This window comes from Pristis pectinata, chromosome 1 (assembly GCF_009764475.1).
Source record: "Pristis pectinata isolate sPriPec2 chromosome 1, sPriPec2.1.pri, whole genome shotgun sequence".
Taxonomy (NCBI): domain Eukaryota; kingdom Metazoa; phylum Chordata; class Chondrichthyes; order Rhinopristiformes; family Pristidae; genus Pristis; species Pristis pectinata.
Window position 1 is genome coordinate 15,619,746 of NC_067405.1, and position 16,014 is coordinate 15,635,759.

The following is a 16,014-nucleotide window of genomic DNA, read 5'->3' on the forward strand; positions in this document are numbered from 1 at the left end:
TGAAAAAAAAATTCATTGCTTGGAAGGGGTTTTGTAGATATGGGTAAACCTATCTGAAATGATGACTGAACCAGAGAAACACCTCTGTTGAGTTGCTTGGAATATTTTGTTGTGTAATACCTGTAATTGTAAAACAATTTTTTCTTTGTCACCCAGAATGGTGATTGGGCAGGGAGAAGGGTGATGCAATTAAGTACCAAGTATGTAAAGGTACAAAGAAGAAACATTTACATGTATGAATTGACGGCAGGGAATGGGAGTTGGGCAGTCGCCCCTCAGAAATGTGGGGAGAATGCTGGGCTGAATGGCCTTCTCCAGTGCTGCAGCATTAAGTTATTTCAAAGTAGAAAGATGATGTAGACTTTGACAATCAATAAAACATTAATATGACGGTGGGGATTTTAAAATTAATTCTCAGTGCACGTTATACATGGCTCCTCACTGGTTTCAATACAATGACGCGACCTTACAAAGATGGCTGTTAATTGACTTGACCTTACAACGATGGTTGCTAATTGACTTGACCTTACAAAGATGGCTCCCTATAGCCCCTTCGCTACCTTACAAAGATGGTGAGGACCGGGCTGCCCTCGCACCGGTGATCACGTGATCTAAACCCAGCCGTATGTTGTGCGACTGCGACAGGGAGGTGGCGTAAAGTGGCCGTGTTTTGCGACGTGCCCTTCTGTGGTGCTGCGCCCCCGGAGCCGGAGGTAAAGGCGTTCGGTGGGGCGGGGTCCGGGGATAGAAGCGGGGCGCAGGCCCGAGCGGCCGTTGGCCGCCGCTCCCGGGCACCTGATGGCGGACCGGTGGTGGGGGGAAACGGGCGGTGGAACTGCTGCTGGAGGCCCCGATAAAACACGAAGGTCATCCTTCTCCCCCTTCTACTCCCGGCGATCCCTCACAGGATCTCCCCCCGCGATCCCTCCCCCCCGCGATCCCTCCCCCTGCGATCCTTCCCAGTGATCCCCGCGATCTCTCCCAGGATCTCCAACCGCCCCCCTCCCCCCACCATTCATCCCAGGATCTCCCCCCCCATGATCACTCAGTGATCCCAACTCTTCCTCTCCCCCCTTCCTTCCAGTGTTCCCTCTTGGGATCTCCCCTGGCGATCCCTCGCAGGATCCCTGAGTGATCTCTGCAGGATCCTACATGCCAGAATCCTCCACAAACACCCCACCCTGTCTCTCCTCCCAGACCATTTCCACTGCTACCTCCCCATCCCAGAAACCCTCCATTTGCCCCTTCCCCTACGACTATTCACCGCCACTATTTCCAAAAGCTGCCACCGGCCTGGTACTCCTGGTTCATTGTGCGAGGAGTACTCTGCAGATAAGTCTCCGGCTTCTGCCTTGTATGGTGGTGATATGGCAGCCCCTTTATCCTCCTTCGTTGCATTTATTGTTGGAATTGTGCTCGCTATCAAACTGGCAACTTTACATCATGACTTTTCGCTAGGTTTTGACCTCATCCAATGAGTCATACAGCATGGAAACAGGCCCTTCGGCCCAACTGATCCATGTCAATCAAGATTCCCATCCAAGCTGGTCCCATTTGCCAACATTTGGCCCATAACCTTCTAAGCTTCCCTATCCATGTACCTGTCCAATTGTCTTTTAAATGTTGTTATTGTACCTGGCTCAACCACTTCCTCTAGCAGCTTATTCCGTATACGTACCACTGTTGATGTAAAAAAAAGGAAATTTTAAGTTGCTCCTCAAGTCTCTCACGTGTTGCTCAATGTTGCTCCTTAAATCTCTCCCCTCTCACCTTAAACCTATGCCCTCTAGTTCTTGATTCCCCAATTTTGGGGAATTGCCTTAAAACCCTGTTTTAAGTTTTATGATCTTTATCCAATGTATTTGTTCTGCAGCTGAATGTACATTTTGTTTCACAGACAAGTTCTGATACACTCTGATGATGGCAAGTCAGCTTTTTAAGAAACTTACTCTGTTTGGCAGCAAACATCGAGTCAAGGTGTTAGCTGTTTCCTGTGGAGGATTATTTGCTGCCAATGCTTTCTGTCATGTATTTCCCCAACGGACGTATGGAAAATTGTATCAAGCTTGGTCAAAGGGAGTACCTGCTGAACTTCCAGACAAGTTGCAAGATACTTTCCAAGAGGTGCTTAAGGATGCTGGAGTAGAGTCCACACAGAATTATACAGCCTTTGCTGCCTTCAGCTTTCAGCCTGTGAGTGCAGGTGTTCCCTGGCTGCCTTGTGGGACACTGATTGGCATCCCTGTCAACTTCAACAGCACAGGTGAAGATGGGCAAGGAATAACCAATCGAATTGTCATGATTAATGGCAGAGACATCAAGTGGGACAGCGAGGTGGGAAAATCTCTCAGAGAATCCCTCACCTTTTCATCTGATGCGCAGAAGTTTGCCATTGCAAGAGAGGTTATGTACTTGCAAAGTAATGGCCCTGTCCTTCAATCCGTGGTAGCACCAGCCTGTTTAGCAGGCACGTACATGACTGGTTTGGCAGCAAAGCAAGCCCTTGGGCTTTACTCCGGCCCCTTTTTATTACGAGCCTTTTTTAACCTGGCTGCGGCAGCGACGGGTTTTGTGGGTTATTTTATTTTTTCTGATGCAGTTAGTCACTGGCTTGACTACAGATCAGACCACTGGACAGCTACGATATCAAAGAGTTACGCCAAGGGAGGCATTGAGTTTTATGATAAAATTCTTGCACGAAATCGAACTTTTCGTTCCCTTCTAGGCAAAAGGGGAATGGAAATGTATGCAACAAATGGAAACCTTTTCCCAAAGCATTGGTTCAGACTAAAACATGCTCCTTACACCGCCAGGAAGGAGATGATTGAAAACACCCTGAAGGATTGCTGGATGTGAAATTGAATTGATGGTATTTATTTGCATGCCTCCATGAGTCACGTGAACAGTTTCACTTGACTCTCATCCCAATTTTGTGTTTCACTGAACCACTTTGACCTCAGCTTTCTGTGAGAACCATCTCTACTACCTCCCATCATTACAGAAAGACAATTATGAATTAAAAACTGTTAAACAGAGCTAAAATGAAATATGTCAATGTTGGTTATAATAATGTCAAAAATCAAAGATGTCCTCAACTTGCTTTTCAGTTGCTAGTATTTCTAAAGCCTAAGCCATGCAGGGCTGAATTCTTGTTCATTGACAAAAATGCCAAAACACATATTGGGTTTCGTGAAAATTGAATGTAAAATATACAGAAATATAGAAGTTGATTATCTGATATCCTGAAGTTTTTGTCTGATTATGGAGAAAAAATATTCAGTTCCATTTTAATTTTGATTGTTCACAAGTAGGCACATCCATGATGTTATGGAAATTATGTAGCCTATTAGAACTTGTTAACTCAGTCCAGTTTTGCTTGTTTTCTTATGTTGACTAGTGAGAACATTTTTTTTGGAGGAGGAAATTGAGATGATTGAAGTGTTTAAAGTTGAGTAAAAGCATAAATAGGCAGATGAATTGAATTTAAAGGTCAGACTTTTTTCACTATTCACTATAAAAGTCACAATAACCCTGATTTCTGGTTAGTAGTGGGCAAAAACAGGGATGGAAAATCTCTGCCTCCCTCCATTGGTGATGTACCAACCGCAGTCAGTGGCCCAGATTTCCCCCAGAAATGTCTCCAGTGGTGTGAGTCTGCACATTAAAGATTTGACTTATCACAGCTGTCACATTGAAACGTTGGTAATGGATGGCGGCCTAAATTATCTGTGTTTAAAAGAAGAATTTTGGAGTTTGCTTCTCCAGTCCACAGGCTACTTTTTATTCCAGGTTTCAGATAACAACCTAGTGCATTCAGTCACGGAGCTCATTGGTGTGGAAAATGCATGGGTACAAAGTTGATTAATTACACTAACAAGATGTTACAGAACTTACGTTTTACCAACAGATTTAAAAAGAGTCACTGTCAATAAATATTCATGAAGAAATATATCTCTAAAGCACTGCAAACTGGAAGGTTGACCATCTATACTTACGTATGGCTCTGTCTCCCAGAGGTCATCCAGAAACAAAGATCTGAAATTCCAGGTGGGGAGCTGTGCCAGACTTGTGCCTGCATTTGCACCCGCTAATGTTCTCCAGACCTCAAATGGTCAGAAATTTGTGTAGCTCATGTGAATAAAATTTATGGATAGGGCTGGCATTTTGTACAAAAATGGAGAACATAGAAGCTGGAGCAGAGTAGGCCTCATACCTGATCGAATAAGATGATGTCTAATCTTTTACCTCAGTCCCACTTTCCCAATCTTCCACCGTATCTCTTTTGATTGTTATGGACTCAGTGAAAGTCCCTTTAAGATAGAGAGTGTGTGTGTATGTGTGTGTGGGGCGTGCTTACGTCAATAGAAAAAGGACGTAATGACGTTGTTGAAGAAGTTAGAAGAAGAAGGAGGGAGAGAGAGAGAGAAGGGAGAGAGACACCCGCCTGCTAGTTTTCTCTATCGATGCATGAGAAACAATAACTGTCTGCCACTGAAATCCATGTATGGAACTTGGAAGTAATCCGGTGGAGTTCACTTTGTTGCTGACCTGTAGAAGGAAACAGGTATTTGTGTGTGGACGACCACGATTCAGATGCTTTTCGGGGTGAGGAAGTCACTACCGAGTAAACACTGAAGTGTCGCTTGGGTTCCATCGTGGAACATTTGGATCTCGTATTTACTCTCCCTATGTTTCTCTACATCTACGTCTTATCTTCAGACAACGGTGGTTGTTGAAGAAGCCCTTGCTCATGTTTCACCTTATGGCTTGCGGAACTGAACTTTAAGAACCATTCCTGAACTTGGAGTTTGGGACTTTGTCACACACACACGACGAGTTTAGTTTTGGGGTTAACGTTCAAGGTTTAACATTTTTGAATTCTAACATACTAACATTTTTACTTTTATTTTACGTATTATTATAAGTAGTGACTAATAAAATAGTTTTTAACACTGAATCATGCTCAGTGTGTTTCGTTTGTTGCTGGTTCGTGACAAAATTGGGGGCTCGTCCAGGATAGTTCCCAAGGTTAACGAGATTCGTCCGGGATCCAATCCAAAGATTAACGAGTGTCGTCTGGGATCGTTCCCCAGATTGACAAGATTTGTTCGGGATTCAATCCAAAGATTGTTGAGGGAGGTCTGATAAATTCTTTCTAATTGGCTTGTGTGTGTGGAAACCAGCAGCAATGGATATTAAGGCATTTTTGGAGTCACCAACCCTACAGGGATTGGAGATGGTGAAAAAGGATGATTTGATAAAGATTGCTACAAAGCTAAACCTTACAGAAGTAAAGCAGTCTATGAGAAAAGCAGTTATTCATAGAATGATAGTTGACTATTATTTGGAGAAGGAAGTGTTTGAGTTGAGTGAGGTAGTTGAGTTTCCTGAGAGTAAATCAGTAATTTCTGATGTGACTTTTCAACCAGTGGAGTTGGAGGATCTGGAGGAGGAAGAATTAGAACAGTTAGAAGAGTTTTCTGGGGGTGAGTCAGAGAGACCTGTTAGACAGGTGCAGATAGCAAAGATGGAGTTAGAACAAACGCGACTGAAGGTGGAGTTGGGGCAAAAGAGATTAGAGGCTGAACGAGAGCAAACCCAGTTGAAGTTAGAGGCCGAACAAAAGATAACTCAGATGAAGTTAGAGGCTGAACGGGAACGAGAGCTAACTCGGATGAAGATAGAGGCTGATCTAGCAATGAAGCAGATGGAATTGAAGAGGATGGAGCTGGATAGTGAGGAGAAGGAGAAACAGAGGCAGCATGATTTACAAATGATGCAAAAGAGTGTGGAATCTGATTCTGATGATGGTTTTTCAGCCAGCAGGGAGGTTCGATTAGTCCCTTCTTTTGAGGAAGATCAGGTTGATCAGTATTTCCAACATTTTGAAAAGGTTGCTGTGAGTTCAAACTGGCCAAAGGAAGGATGGGCTCTTATGGTACAGAGTGTGATTAAAGGTAAAGCTCAAAAAGCTTATTCTGCTTTGTCTGTTGAGGATGCAGCTGATTATACCAAGGTAAAACAAGCTATATTGAAGGCCTATGAATTGGTACCTGAAGCTTATAGACAAAAATTCAGAGACTTGAGGAAATCTGCAGATCAGACTTATATGGAATTTGCCAATGGAAAGAGAATATGTTTTGAACGATGGTACATGGCTAAAAATGTAGATGGGGATTTTGATAAATTGAAAGAATTGATACTAGTGGAAGACTTTAAAAGATGTGTTCCAGCTGAGATAACTACATATTTAAATGAAAAGTGTTACAGACTCAGTGAAAGTCCCTTTAAGATAGAGAGTATGTGTGTGTGGGGCGTGCTTACGTCAATAGAAGATAAAGGACGTAATGACGTTGTTGAAGAAGTAAGAAGAAGAAGAAGGAGAGAGAGAGAGAAGGGAGAGAGACACCAGCCTGCTTGTTTTCTCTATCGATGGATGAGAAACAATAACTGTGTTTGCCACTGAAATCCATGTATGGAAGTTGGAAGTAATCCGGTGGAGTTCACTTTGTTGCTGACCTGTAGAAGGAAACAGGTATTTGTGTGTGGACGACCACAGTTCGGATGCTTTTCGGGGTGAGAAAGTCACTACCGAGTAAACACTGAAGTGTCGTTTGGGTTCCATCGTGGAACATTTGGATTTCGTATGTACTCTCTCTATGTTTTTCTACATCTACGTCTTATCTTCAGACAACGGTGGTTGTTGAAGAAGCCCTTGCTCATGTTTCACCTTATGGCTTGCGGAACTGAACTTTAAGAACCATTCCGGAACTGGGAGTTTTGGACTTTGTCACACACACACACGAAGAGTTTAGTTTTGGGGTTAACGTTCGAGGTTTAACATTTTTTGAATTCTAACATACTAACATTTTTACTTTTATTTTACGTATTATCATAAGTAGTGATTAATAAAATAGTTTTTAACACTGAATCATGCTCAGTGTGTTTCTTTTGTTGCTGGTTTGTGACAAAATTGGGGGCTCGTCCGGGATAGTTCCCAAGGTTAACGAGTGTCGTCTGGGATTGTACCCCAGATTGACGAGATTTGTTCGGGATTCAATCCAAAGATTTTTGAGGGAGGTCTGATAAATTCTTTTTAATTGGCTTGTGTGTGTGGAAACCAGCAGCAATGGATATTAAGGCATTTTTGGAGTCACCAACCCAAAAAGGATTGGAGGTGGCGAAAAAGGATGATTTGATAAAGATTGCTACAAGGTTAAACCTTACAGAAGTAAAGCAGTCTATGAGAAAGGCAGATATTCAGAGACTGATAGCTGGCCATTATGTGGAAAAGAAGCTGTTTGAGAAGGAAGTGTTAAAACAGTTTCCTGGCAGTGAAATAGCAATTTCTGAGGCACAGGTGCAGCTGGCAAAGATAGAGGCTGAACGAGAACAAACCCAGTTAAAGATAGAAGCTGAACGAGAGCAAAAGAGATCAGAGGCTGAACGGGAATGAGAGCTAACTCGGATGAAGTTAGAGGCTGAACGGGAACTAATTCGGTTAAAGTTTGAGGCAGAGGAGAAGGAAAAACAGAGGCAGCATGAGTTACAAATGAAGCGTAGGAGTTTGGAATCTGATTCTGATGATGGTTTTTCAGCCAGCAGGGAGGTTCGATTAGTCCCTCCTTTTGAAGAAGATCAGGTTGATCAGTATTTCCAACATTTTGAAAAGGTTGCTGTGAGTTCAAACTGGCCAAGGAAAGGATGGGCTCTTATGGTACAGAGTGTGATTAAAGGTAAAGCTCAAAAAGCTTATTCTGCTTTGTCTGCTGAGGATGCAGCTGATTATACCAAGGTAAAACAAGCTATTTTGAAGGCCTATGAATTGGTACCTGAAGCTTATAGACAAAAATTTAGAGACTTGAGGAAATCTGCAGATCAGACTTATATGGAATTTGCCAATGGAAAGAGAATATGTTTTGAACGATGGTACATGGCTAAAAATGTAGATGGGGATTTTGATAAATTGACAGAATTGATACTGGTGGAAGACTTTAAAAGATGTGTTCCAGCTGAATTAACAACATATTTAAATGAAAAGGCAGTGGAAACTTTACAAGAAACTGCTAGGTTGGCAGATGATTATGCTTTAACCCATAAATCCAAATGGGGACAACCTAAAACCTTTCAAAAGAGTACAAAGACAATCCAGGTAAACCGGAGATTAAATTGGGAGGTAATCAAAAAAGGAAAGGATGAAAAGAAGCCAGGGCTGGAGAAACCTGTTGAGCGTACTTGTTATTACTGTAGGAAACCTGGCCACGTGATATCTAATTGTGCCCTTTTGAAGAAAAAGAAGGAAGCTGGGCCCAATGCTTGCTTTCAGACAATTAAAAATCAAAAAGGTTTAGGAGATGCTGTTAAAGATCAGTCCTTGCAAGAGGGAAAAGCGGAAAAGTTGGAGGAGGTGAGAAAAGAATTCTGTTCGTATGTATCAGAGGGTTTTGTTTCACTGAATGATGAGTCACCCCAGGTGCCAGTGAAAATTCTTAGAGATACTGGGGCTAGTCAATCTCTCTTGCTGGACAGTGTTTTAAATTTTGGTGAAGAAAGTGACACTGGTGAAGTAAATCTAATATGAGGCGTTACAGATGACACCATGTCTGTCCCTTTTCACAGGGTGATTTTAAAGTCAAAGTTCGTAGAAGGACCAGTCGAGATAGGGATAAGACCTAGTTTGCCAGTGGAAGGAGTTTCTTTGTTATTGGGGAAATGACCTTGCAGATGGAGAAAGTGATCCTGTGGTACGGTTAACGACCAAACCAAGGATTGATGAGTCTGAGAATGATCCAGATGTTTACCCATCATGTGCGGTGACTCGAGCTAGAGCTAAAGAATTAGCCAAGACAGACAGTCCGATGCAGTCTGATGTGGTTCCTTGTGACAGTCCTAAACAGGAAGAAAATTATGATGCCTTATCTGAGACTTTTCTGTCTTCACTGGAGGATCAACATCCTTATAGTGAGCCTGAATTTAAAGATTTGTCTTTGTCGAGGAAGGATTTTATGGTGGAACAGACAAAGGACCCTGAGTTGACAGAATTGAAAGAAAAAGCTCTCTCATGTGAGGAGATTGAAAAAGTGCCAATTGGATATTATGTCAAAAATGGAGTTGTTAAGAGAGCAATGGGTTAATGAGGAAGTGCACTTGAGTCTGTTGGACTATGTCCAAAAATTTAAAACTCGGTTGGAGAGAGTCTGCCAGCTAGCGAGAGAGAATTTGAAAACCAGCCAGATAAGAATGAAGACATATTTTGATAGACGTGCTCGGCCTAGGACATTTGCAGTGGGGAAAAAGGTGTTGGTATTTTTCCCTAGCCAAAATAATCCCTTGCAATCTCGTTTTTCTGGACCCTATGTTATTGAATCTCGAGTGACTGATTTAACATATATAATCAAAACACCAGATAGACGCAAGAAAACACAACTCTGTCATGTAAACATGCTAAAACCTTGTTATGAGAGGGATTCAGTGGTGGCCTTGGTGGATGATGTAAAGGTTGTTTCTAGAATGCCTGATGTTGATGTTGAGGAAGGCCAATTTAGACCAAATATTGTTCCATTAAAACTAAAAAACCAAAATATCATGGAGAACCTTGAAACGAAGTTGGACCATTTACAAGTTTCACAAAAACAACAGATGAGAGAATTAATTTTAAAATTTAAAAATCTGTTCCCAGATGTTCCAAACAGAACATCGATAATTACCCATGATGTTGATGTTGGGGATGCAAAACCAATCAAACAACACCCATATCGAATGAATGTGGAAAAAAGTAAACTTGTTGATCAGGAAATAAAATACATGTTGGAGAATGATATTATTAGACATTCTACTTCAAATTGGAGTTCGCCCTGTGTTATTGTACCTAAACCTGATGGAACTGTTAGATTTTGCACAGATTACAGGAAAGTGAATGCTGTAACAAAGTCAGATGCTTACCCTATTCCTAGGGTGGATGATTGCATAGATAGAGTGGGAAAGGCAAAATTTCTTACAAAGATTGACCTATTAAAAGGGTACTGGTGTGTTCCATTAACAGATAGAGGAAGGGAGATTTCAGCCTTTGTAACCCCTTCTGGATTGTATGAATACAATGTTTTGCCATTTGGAATGAAAAATGCTCCGGCAACATTTCAAAGAATGATTAATTCAGTGATTCATGGGTTAAAACATACAGATGCCTACATTGACGACTTATTGACTGGGAATGATACTTGGGAAGATCACATATCTGCGTTAGAAAGGTTGTTTGAAAGACTTTCTGAGGCTAACCCTACAGTTAACTTGGCTAAAAGTGAATTTGGCCATGCCACTGTGACGTATCTTGGTTATGTTGTAGGTCGAGGCAAGCAAGCTCCTGTTCAGGCAAAAGTTCAAGCAATATTTGAGTTCCCTATTCCCACAGGTACGAGGACTGTTATAAGATTTTTGGGAATGGTTGGATATTACCGAAAATTTTGTAAAAATTTTGCTGATATTGCTCTTCCCCTAACTAATCTTCTGAAGAAGGGAGTAAAGTTTGTTTGGACAGATTCTTGTCAAGAAGCATTTGAGAAGCTGAAAGCCATTTTATGCTACCATCCTGTGCTCAAAACACCTGACTTTGAAAAGCCATTTTCATTAGCAGTAGATGCCAGTGATGAAGCTGCAGGAGCTGTGTTGTTGCAGAAGGGTGACCTTGATGATATTGACCATCCTGTAGCTTACTTTTCAAAGAAATTTAATGAGCATCAAAAGAATTATTCCACCATAGAGAAAGAATTACTGTCGCTTGTTTTAGCCTTGCAACATTTCAGTGTATATGTCTGCACTGCTCAGAAACCATTGACTGTATATACAGATCATAACCCATTGGTGTTTCTGAGCCGAGTCAAAAACAAGAACAGAAGGCTGTTAAACTGGAGTTTAATTTTGCAAGAGTTTGATCTCATGATAACTCACATTAAAGGCAAAGATAATGTGATTGCTGATTATCTTTCCCGATGTTAAATGGGAAACATGTAGCTGTACTAATCTGATAGTCTCTAGTTGTGTAGCATGATAATTATTAACATTACTAACTGTATGCACGGTTAAAATTTTCTTGGGAAAATTTTTTTTAGGTGGGAGGTGTTACGGACTCAGTGAAAGTCCCTTTAAGATAGAGAGTGTGTGTGTATGTGTGTGTGGGGCGTGCTTACGTCAATAGAAGATAAAGGACGTAATGACGTTGTTGAAGAAGTTAGAAGAAGGAGGGCGAGAGAGAGAGAAGGGAGAGAGACACCAGCCTGCTAGTTTTCTCTATCGATGCATGAGAAACAATAACTATGTCTGCCACTGAAATCCATGTATGGAAGTTGGAAGTAATCCGGTGGAGTTCACTTTGTTGCTGACCTGTAGAAGGAAACAGGTATTTGTGTGTGAACGACCACGATTCAGATGCTTTTCGGGGTGAGGAAGTCACTACCGAGTAAACACTGAAGTGTCGCTTGGGTTCCATCGTGGAACATTTGGATCTCGTATTTACTCTCCCTATGTTTCTCTACATCTACGTCTTATCTTCAGACAACGGTGGTTGTTGAAGAAGCCCTTGCTCATGTTTCACCTTATGGCTTGCGGAACTGAACTTTAAGAACCATTCCTGAACTTGGAGTTTGGGACTTTGTCACACACACACGACGAGTTTAGTTTTGGGGTTAATGTTCGAGGTTTAACATTTTTGAATTCTAACATACTAACATTTTTACTTTTATTTTACGTATTATTATAAGTAGTGACTAATAAAATAGTTTTTAACACTGAATCATGCTCAGTGTGTTTCGTTTGTCGCTGGTTCGTGACAGGATACAAAAAATTTGTTGATTTCTATTTTGAATATATTCTACAACTAGTTCTTGACAGCCTCTTGGGTATAAAATTACAATGATTCACTACCCTCTGCCTAAAGAAATGACTTCTCCTCTGTCCTGAATGGCTGACCCTTTATTTTGAGATTGATTCCTGGTTCTAGACAAGGGAAGCATCATCTCTGCATCTATCCTTGTTAGCGCTGTAAGAATTTTCCATATTTCAATGAGATCACCTCTCATTCTAAAGAATGTTGATCCACTCTACTTAATCCTTCTGTTAGGACAGCCCCCCTCCCCAATTCCCAAAAATCATTATGGTGAACCTTTGCTCCACTCCCTCTATTGCAAGTATATCCTTCCTTGGATAAGGGAGACCAAACCTGTAAACAATGCTGGAGGTATGGCCTCAAAGCCTCAATAAAAGTGAATATACTGTTTACCTTCTTAATTGCTTGCTGTACCATGCTCATTAACTTCCTTAGCAATTGGGAATTTCAGACTTGTGTACAAAGATAGTCGTTTTCCTCTGCACACCCAACACCTTTCAATCTCTCACTGTTTAAAAGCTACTCCAATTTTCCTTTTTCTTTCCAACTAAAATGGATCTCACATTTTTTGTTCCATGTTATATTCCATCCAACATGTCTCTACACATTCACTAAGCCTATCTAATATCATCCTGAATTCCCTTCGCATCCCTCTCACCCCTTGCACTGCCTCTGAGCTCTGTATCATCATCAAACTTGGATATAGTACACATGATTCCTTCATCCAAATCATTGGGATTAATGGTGAGTAGCTGGGGCTCCACCGTTGATTACCTGCAGCACCCCACAGGTCACAGCCTCCCATCCTGAATATGAACAGTTCCTTTATTGATTTTTGGCCAGTTTGCTTCATAACCTCCTGTGTGACACCTTATCAAAGGCTTTTTGAAAATCCACACATCTACTGGTTCCCCTTATCTATTCTGCTAGTTACAACTCAGAAATACACTGCAGATTTGTCAAATGTGACTTTCATAAATCCTTTCAAATCCAATTATTACTTCCCTGATGTCCTGTTATTACATTGTTAGTATACACTCTAGCATTTATCCTACAACTGAAATCAATTTAACTGGTCTGTAGTTTAATGATTTCTCTCTTGCAATAGTGCGGTTGCATTTGCTACCTTCCAATCTGTGGAAACTCCTCTTTAATCTCTGCAGTTTTGGAAGATGACAGGACACACATCCTGTCCAAGACCATCTCTTTCAAAACATCAGGTCATCAGGTCCTGGAGATTTATTGGCTGATTAATTTGTTCAGTACCTTTTTTAATTAATGCTAATTTCATTTGGATTTATTGTTCTGGGAATCTTTTTTTCTGTCTTCTGTGTGGTTTCCTTATTCCTCAATATAATTTGTCTTGTCTCGTTGTGAAATGGGCCCACGGTGATCTTTTTATATATCCATGAAGCTTTGACAGCAAATGACTTTTTTTAAAAAAAAACTGCAGGTGTTGAAAACCTGAAATAAAATCAGAAAATGCTGGAAATACTTGACGGGTCAGGAAGCATCTGAGGGGAGAAAAAGGAGTTAATACCTCAGGTCTAAGACCCTTCATCAAAATTAGGAAAGAGAAAATAATTTAGTTTCAGTTGCAGAGAAGGTAGAAAGGCATGTGGAACCTTGTGGAAAGTCTTCCAGAAACCCAAATGCACCATATCCACCATCGCTGGTTCCCTCTTATCTATTCTACTAGTCATGTCCTCAAGGAATTCCAACAAATTAGCCAAACATGATTCTAAATTCAAAAATCCATATTGAATTTTCTCAATCCAATAAATCTTTTCAAGAAGTTCTGTTATTCTTCATTTTCCCCCCTGACAGGCAGTTCCTTGTTTTCTCTCTTTCTCTTTTCTTAAATAGTGGGATCATATTTCCTACCCTCCAATCCCCATGAACAATTCCAGAATCTACATAACCTTGGAACATGATAACCAGAAGATCCACTGTCTTTAAGTCCACCTCTTTCAAAACTGGGTGTAGATTATTGGGTCCTTGGCATTTATCAACCTTCAAAATCACCAACTTCTCTAGCACTATTTTGTTTGACAATTATTCCTTCTATTCCTCATCATTTGACCTTTGATTCTGAAATATATCTGCCAGATTTTGTGTATCTTTTGTGCAAAGTAATTGTTTAATCATTTCCTTATTCCCTTTTATAAATTCTCCTGTCTCTGTAAGAGCCACATTTGCCCTCACTGACCTTTTCCTTTTTATATAAATGTAAAATACATCAAAGCTTTTAAAGTCTATTTTTGTGTTTCCTGTCATTCTATACTATCTTACCTCTCTTTATGAATTTCTTGGTCGTTTTCTGCTGAGTTCTAAAATGCTCCCAATCCTCAGGCCTTTTGCTACTTCAGGCGATTTTATGTGAGATCCTTTGATTTAATACTATATTTCTCTTCTCAGTCATACATGAACCACTTCTCCTGGGTCTTTGTGCCTTAAAGGAATATGTATTGTTGCAACTTGAGCATTATTTCTTTAAATGCTAACCATTGCCTGTCCGCTGCCATGCTTTTTAATGTATTCTCCCAATCAACCACAGCCACCTTTCTTCTCAAACCTTCATAGTTACCTTTGTTTAGATTGAAGACCCTAATTTTGCATTGAATTTACATTATCTTCACATCCAATGTAAAATTCCATCATATTATAATCACTCTCCCCCAAAGATGCATAGGCAACAAGATTATTAATCAACCCTTTCTCACTGCCAAAAAACAAGATCCAAAATAGTCTTTTCCCTGGAGCAACAAACAATCTTCTGGAAGAATTCAGCAGCTTAAACAGCATCTTTGGGGGGGAAGGAATTGTTGATGTTTCGGGTCAAAACCCTGCATCAGGACTCTTCCCTGGCTGGTTCCTCAACATACTGATCTAGACCCGTCTTGAAAACATTCTGTGAGTTCACCTTATTACACCAAATTTGGTTTGTCCACTTTATATGTAGGTTTAAGTCTCTCATAATTGTTATGTTACCCCCTGCTACATGATTTCTGCCTTGCCCAATATAGAAATTTTTTGGTGGCCTATAAATAATTCCTCATGTCTTCTGTCCTTTGCAATTTCTTAGCTTGACCCATTTTGATTCAAATTCTGTATCGTGATTGACCATGCAAAGATTATTTCTCACCATTGCATTAATCTCCTTCCTTATTCATAGTGCTATACCACCCTCTATTTTCATTTGCCTCTGTCAAATACAGAAGTGCACATTTTTTTTAGAAAGCAGAAAACTTTTATCGGCGCATTCTCACCCTCTGCATTTTCTGAAAATAGGTAATGGAAGAGCATATGGAAGCAGAAAGTGTAATATATAATAGATGTAATATGTATAAAAATAGCATGGATTCCAAAAGCCTGAGTCATACCTGTAACCTGGTAGATCTCTTCAAAGAGGTAACAGATAATATAAACAAAGGTAATACAATTGATGTCAGACTGCTAGATTTTCAAAGGATCTTTGATAAGGCTCCACGTGGTAAACACAATCCAGGGGATAAATAATTGAATGAAATAATATAAAATCAGAGAACAAGGATAGACCATGGCTACTTAGATTGAAAGCAGCGTTCTATAACGATAAGCGCTGATATTTATTAATGAGTTGGACATTGGAATCAGAACTCTGTCACTATTTTGGAGATGATAATAAACAAAGCAAAGGTCTGGTTGGGTATAGCTAACACTAAGGAAGAAAGCAACATAACAAAACCTGCAGATTTGACAGTCAAGTAGCAAAAACTAACATGTATACATGTGAGGTGATGTATTGACAGGGACAGTAAGTATTTTTAGAAAGTAAGAAACCAAGAAGCGTACAGGTGAACAAATAACTAAAAGCAGTTCAGACTACAATGTGTCCAGTTAGAAGATGAGATTCCGTTCCTCAAGCCAGTGTTAGGCCTCAGGATACTACAGACCGATAGATCAGAGTGGGAGAGAGATGGGGAGTTAAAGTGGCAGGCAATGGGAAGCTCATTGGAGCCCTTGGAGTTCTCTGCATGGCTGAGGTCTCCATGCTTAAAAGAACATGGAACCTCTGGACAGAGTGGTAAAAAGATTTACAAGATTGAAACTAGAACCAGGAGATGCTTGTTATAAGGAAGGATTGAACCAATAAG

The 16,014-nt window shown here is 40.6% G+C and overlaps 2 protein-coding genes across 4 annotated transcripts; both read left to right on the top strand.

Moving 5' to 3' along the window:
• The first annotated feature begins 653 nt into the window (after positions 1–653).
• Positions 654–11,785, top strand: tmem177 (transmembrane protein 177). Of its 2 annotated transcripts, none has more exons than XM_052010928.1 (2): positions 654–713; positions 1,898–11,785. In XM_052010928.1, exon 2 carries the CDS (start codon positions 1,918–1,920, stop codon positions 2,854–2,856), a length of 939 nt encoding a protein of 312 aa, XP_051866888.1. In that variant the 5' UTR covers positions 654–713; positions 1,898–1,917; the 3' UTR covers positions 2,857–11,785. The 2 variants fall into 2 exon arrangements, with proteins under 2 accessions (XP_051866888.1, XP_051866896.1); XM_052010936.1 differs by lacking the exon at positions 654–713 and adding an exon at positions 722–866.
• Positions 5,189–11,785, top strand: LOC127567798 (cilia- and flagella-associated protein 45-like). Of its 2 annotated transcripts, XM_052010882.1 has the most exons (3): positions 5,189–5,830; positions 7,610–8,407; positions 10,343–11,785. In XM_052010882.1, exons 1-3 carry the CDS (start codon positions 5,189–5,191, stop codon positions 10,424–10,426), a joined length of 1,524 nt encoding a protein of 507 aa, XP_051866842.1. In that variant the 3' UTR covers positions 10,427–11,785. The 2 variants fall into 2 exon arrangements, with proteins under 2 accessions (XP_051866842.1, XP_051866833.1); XM_052010873.1 differs by having other exon boundaries at positions 7,610–11,785.
• Positions 11,786–16,014: the final 4,229 nt, after the last annotated feature.

Bases quoted from the DNA above. Each gene is read 5' to 3' on its own strand.
- tmem177 (XM_052010928.1), top strand. From the start codon at position 1,918: ATGATGGCAAGTCAGCTTTTTAAGAAACTTACTCTGTTTGGCAGCAAA.
- LOC127567798 (XM_052010873.1), top strand. From the start codon at position 5,189: ATGGATATTAAGGCATTTTTGGAGTCACCAACCCTACAGGGATTGGAG. The intron at 5,831-7,609 runs GTTCGATTAGTC...GCCAGCAGGGAG, and splicing joins GTTTTTCAGCCAGCAGGGAG to GTTCGATTAGTCCCTCCTTT.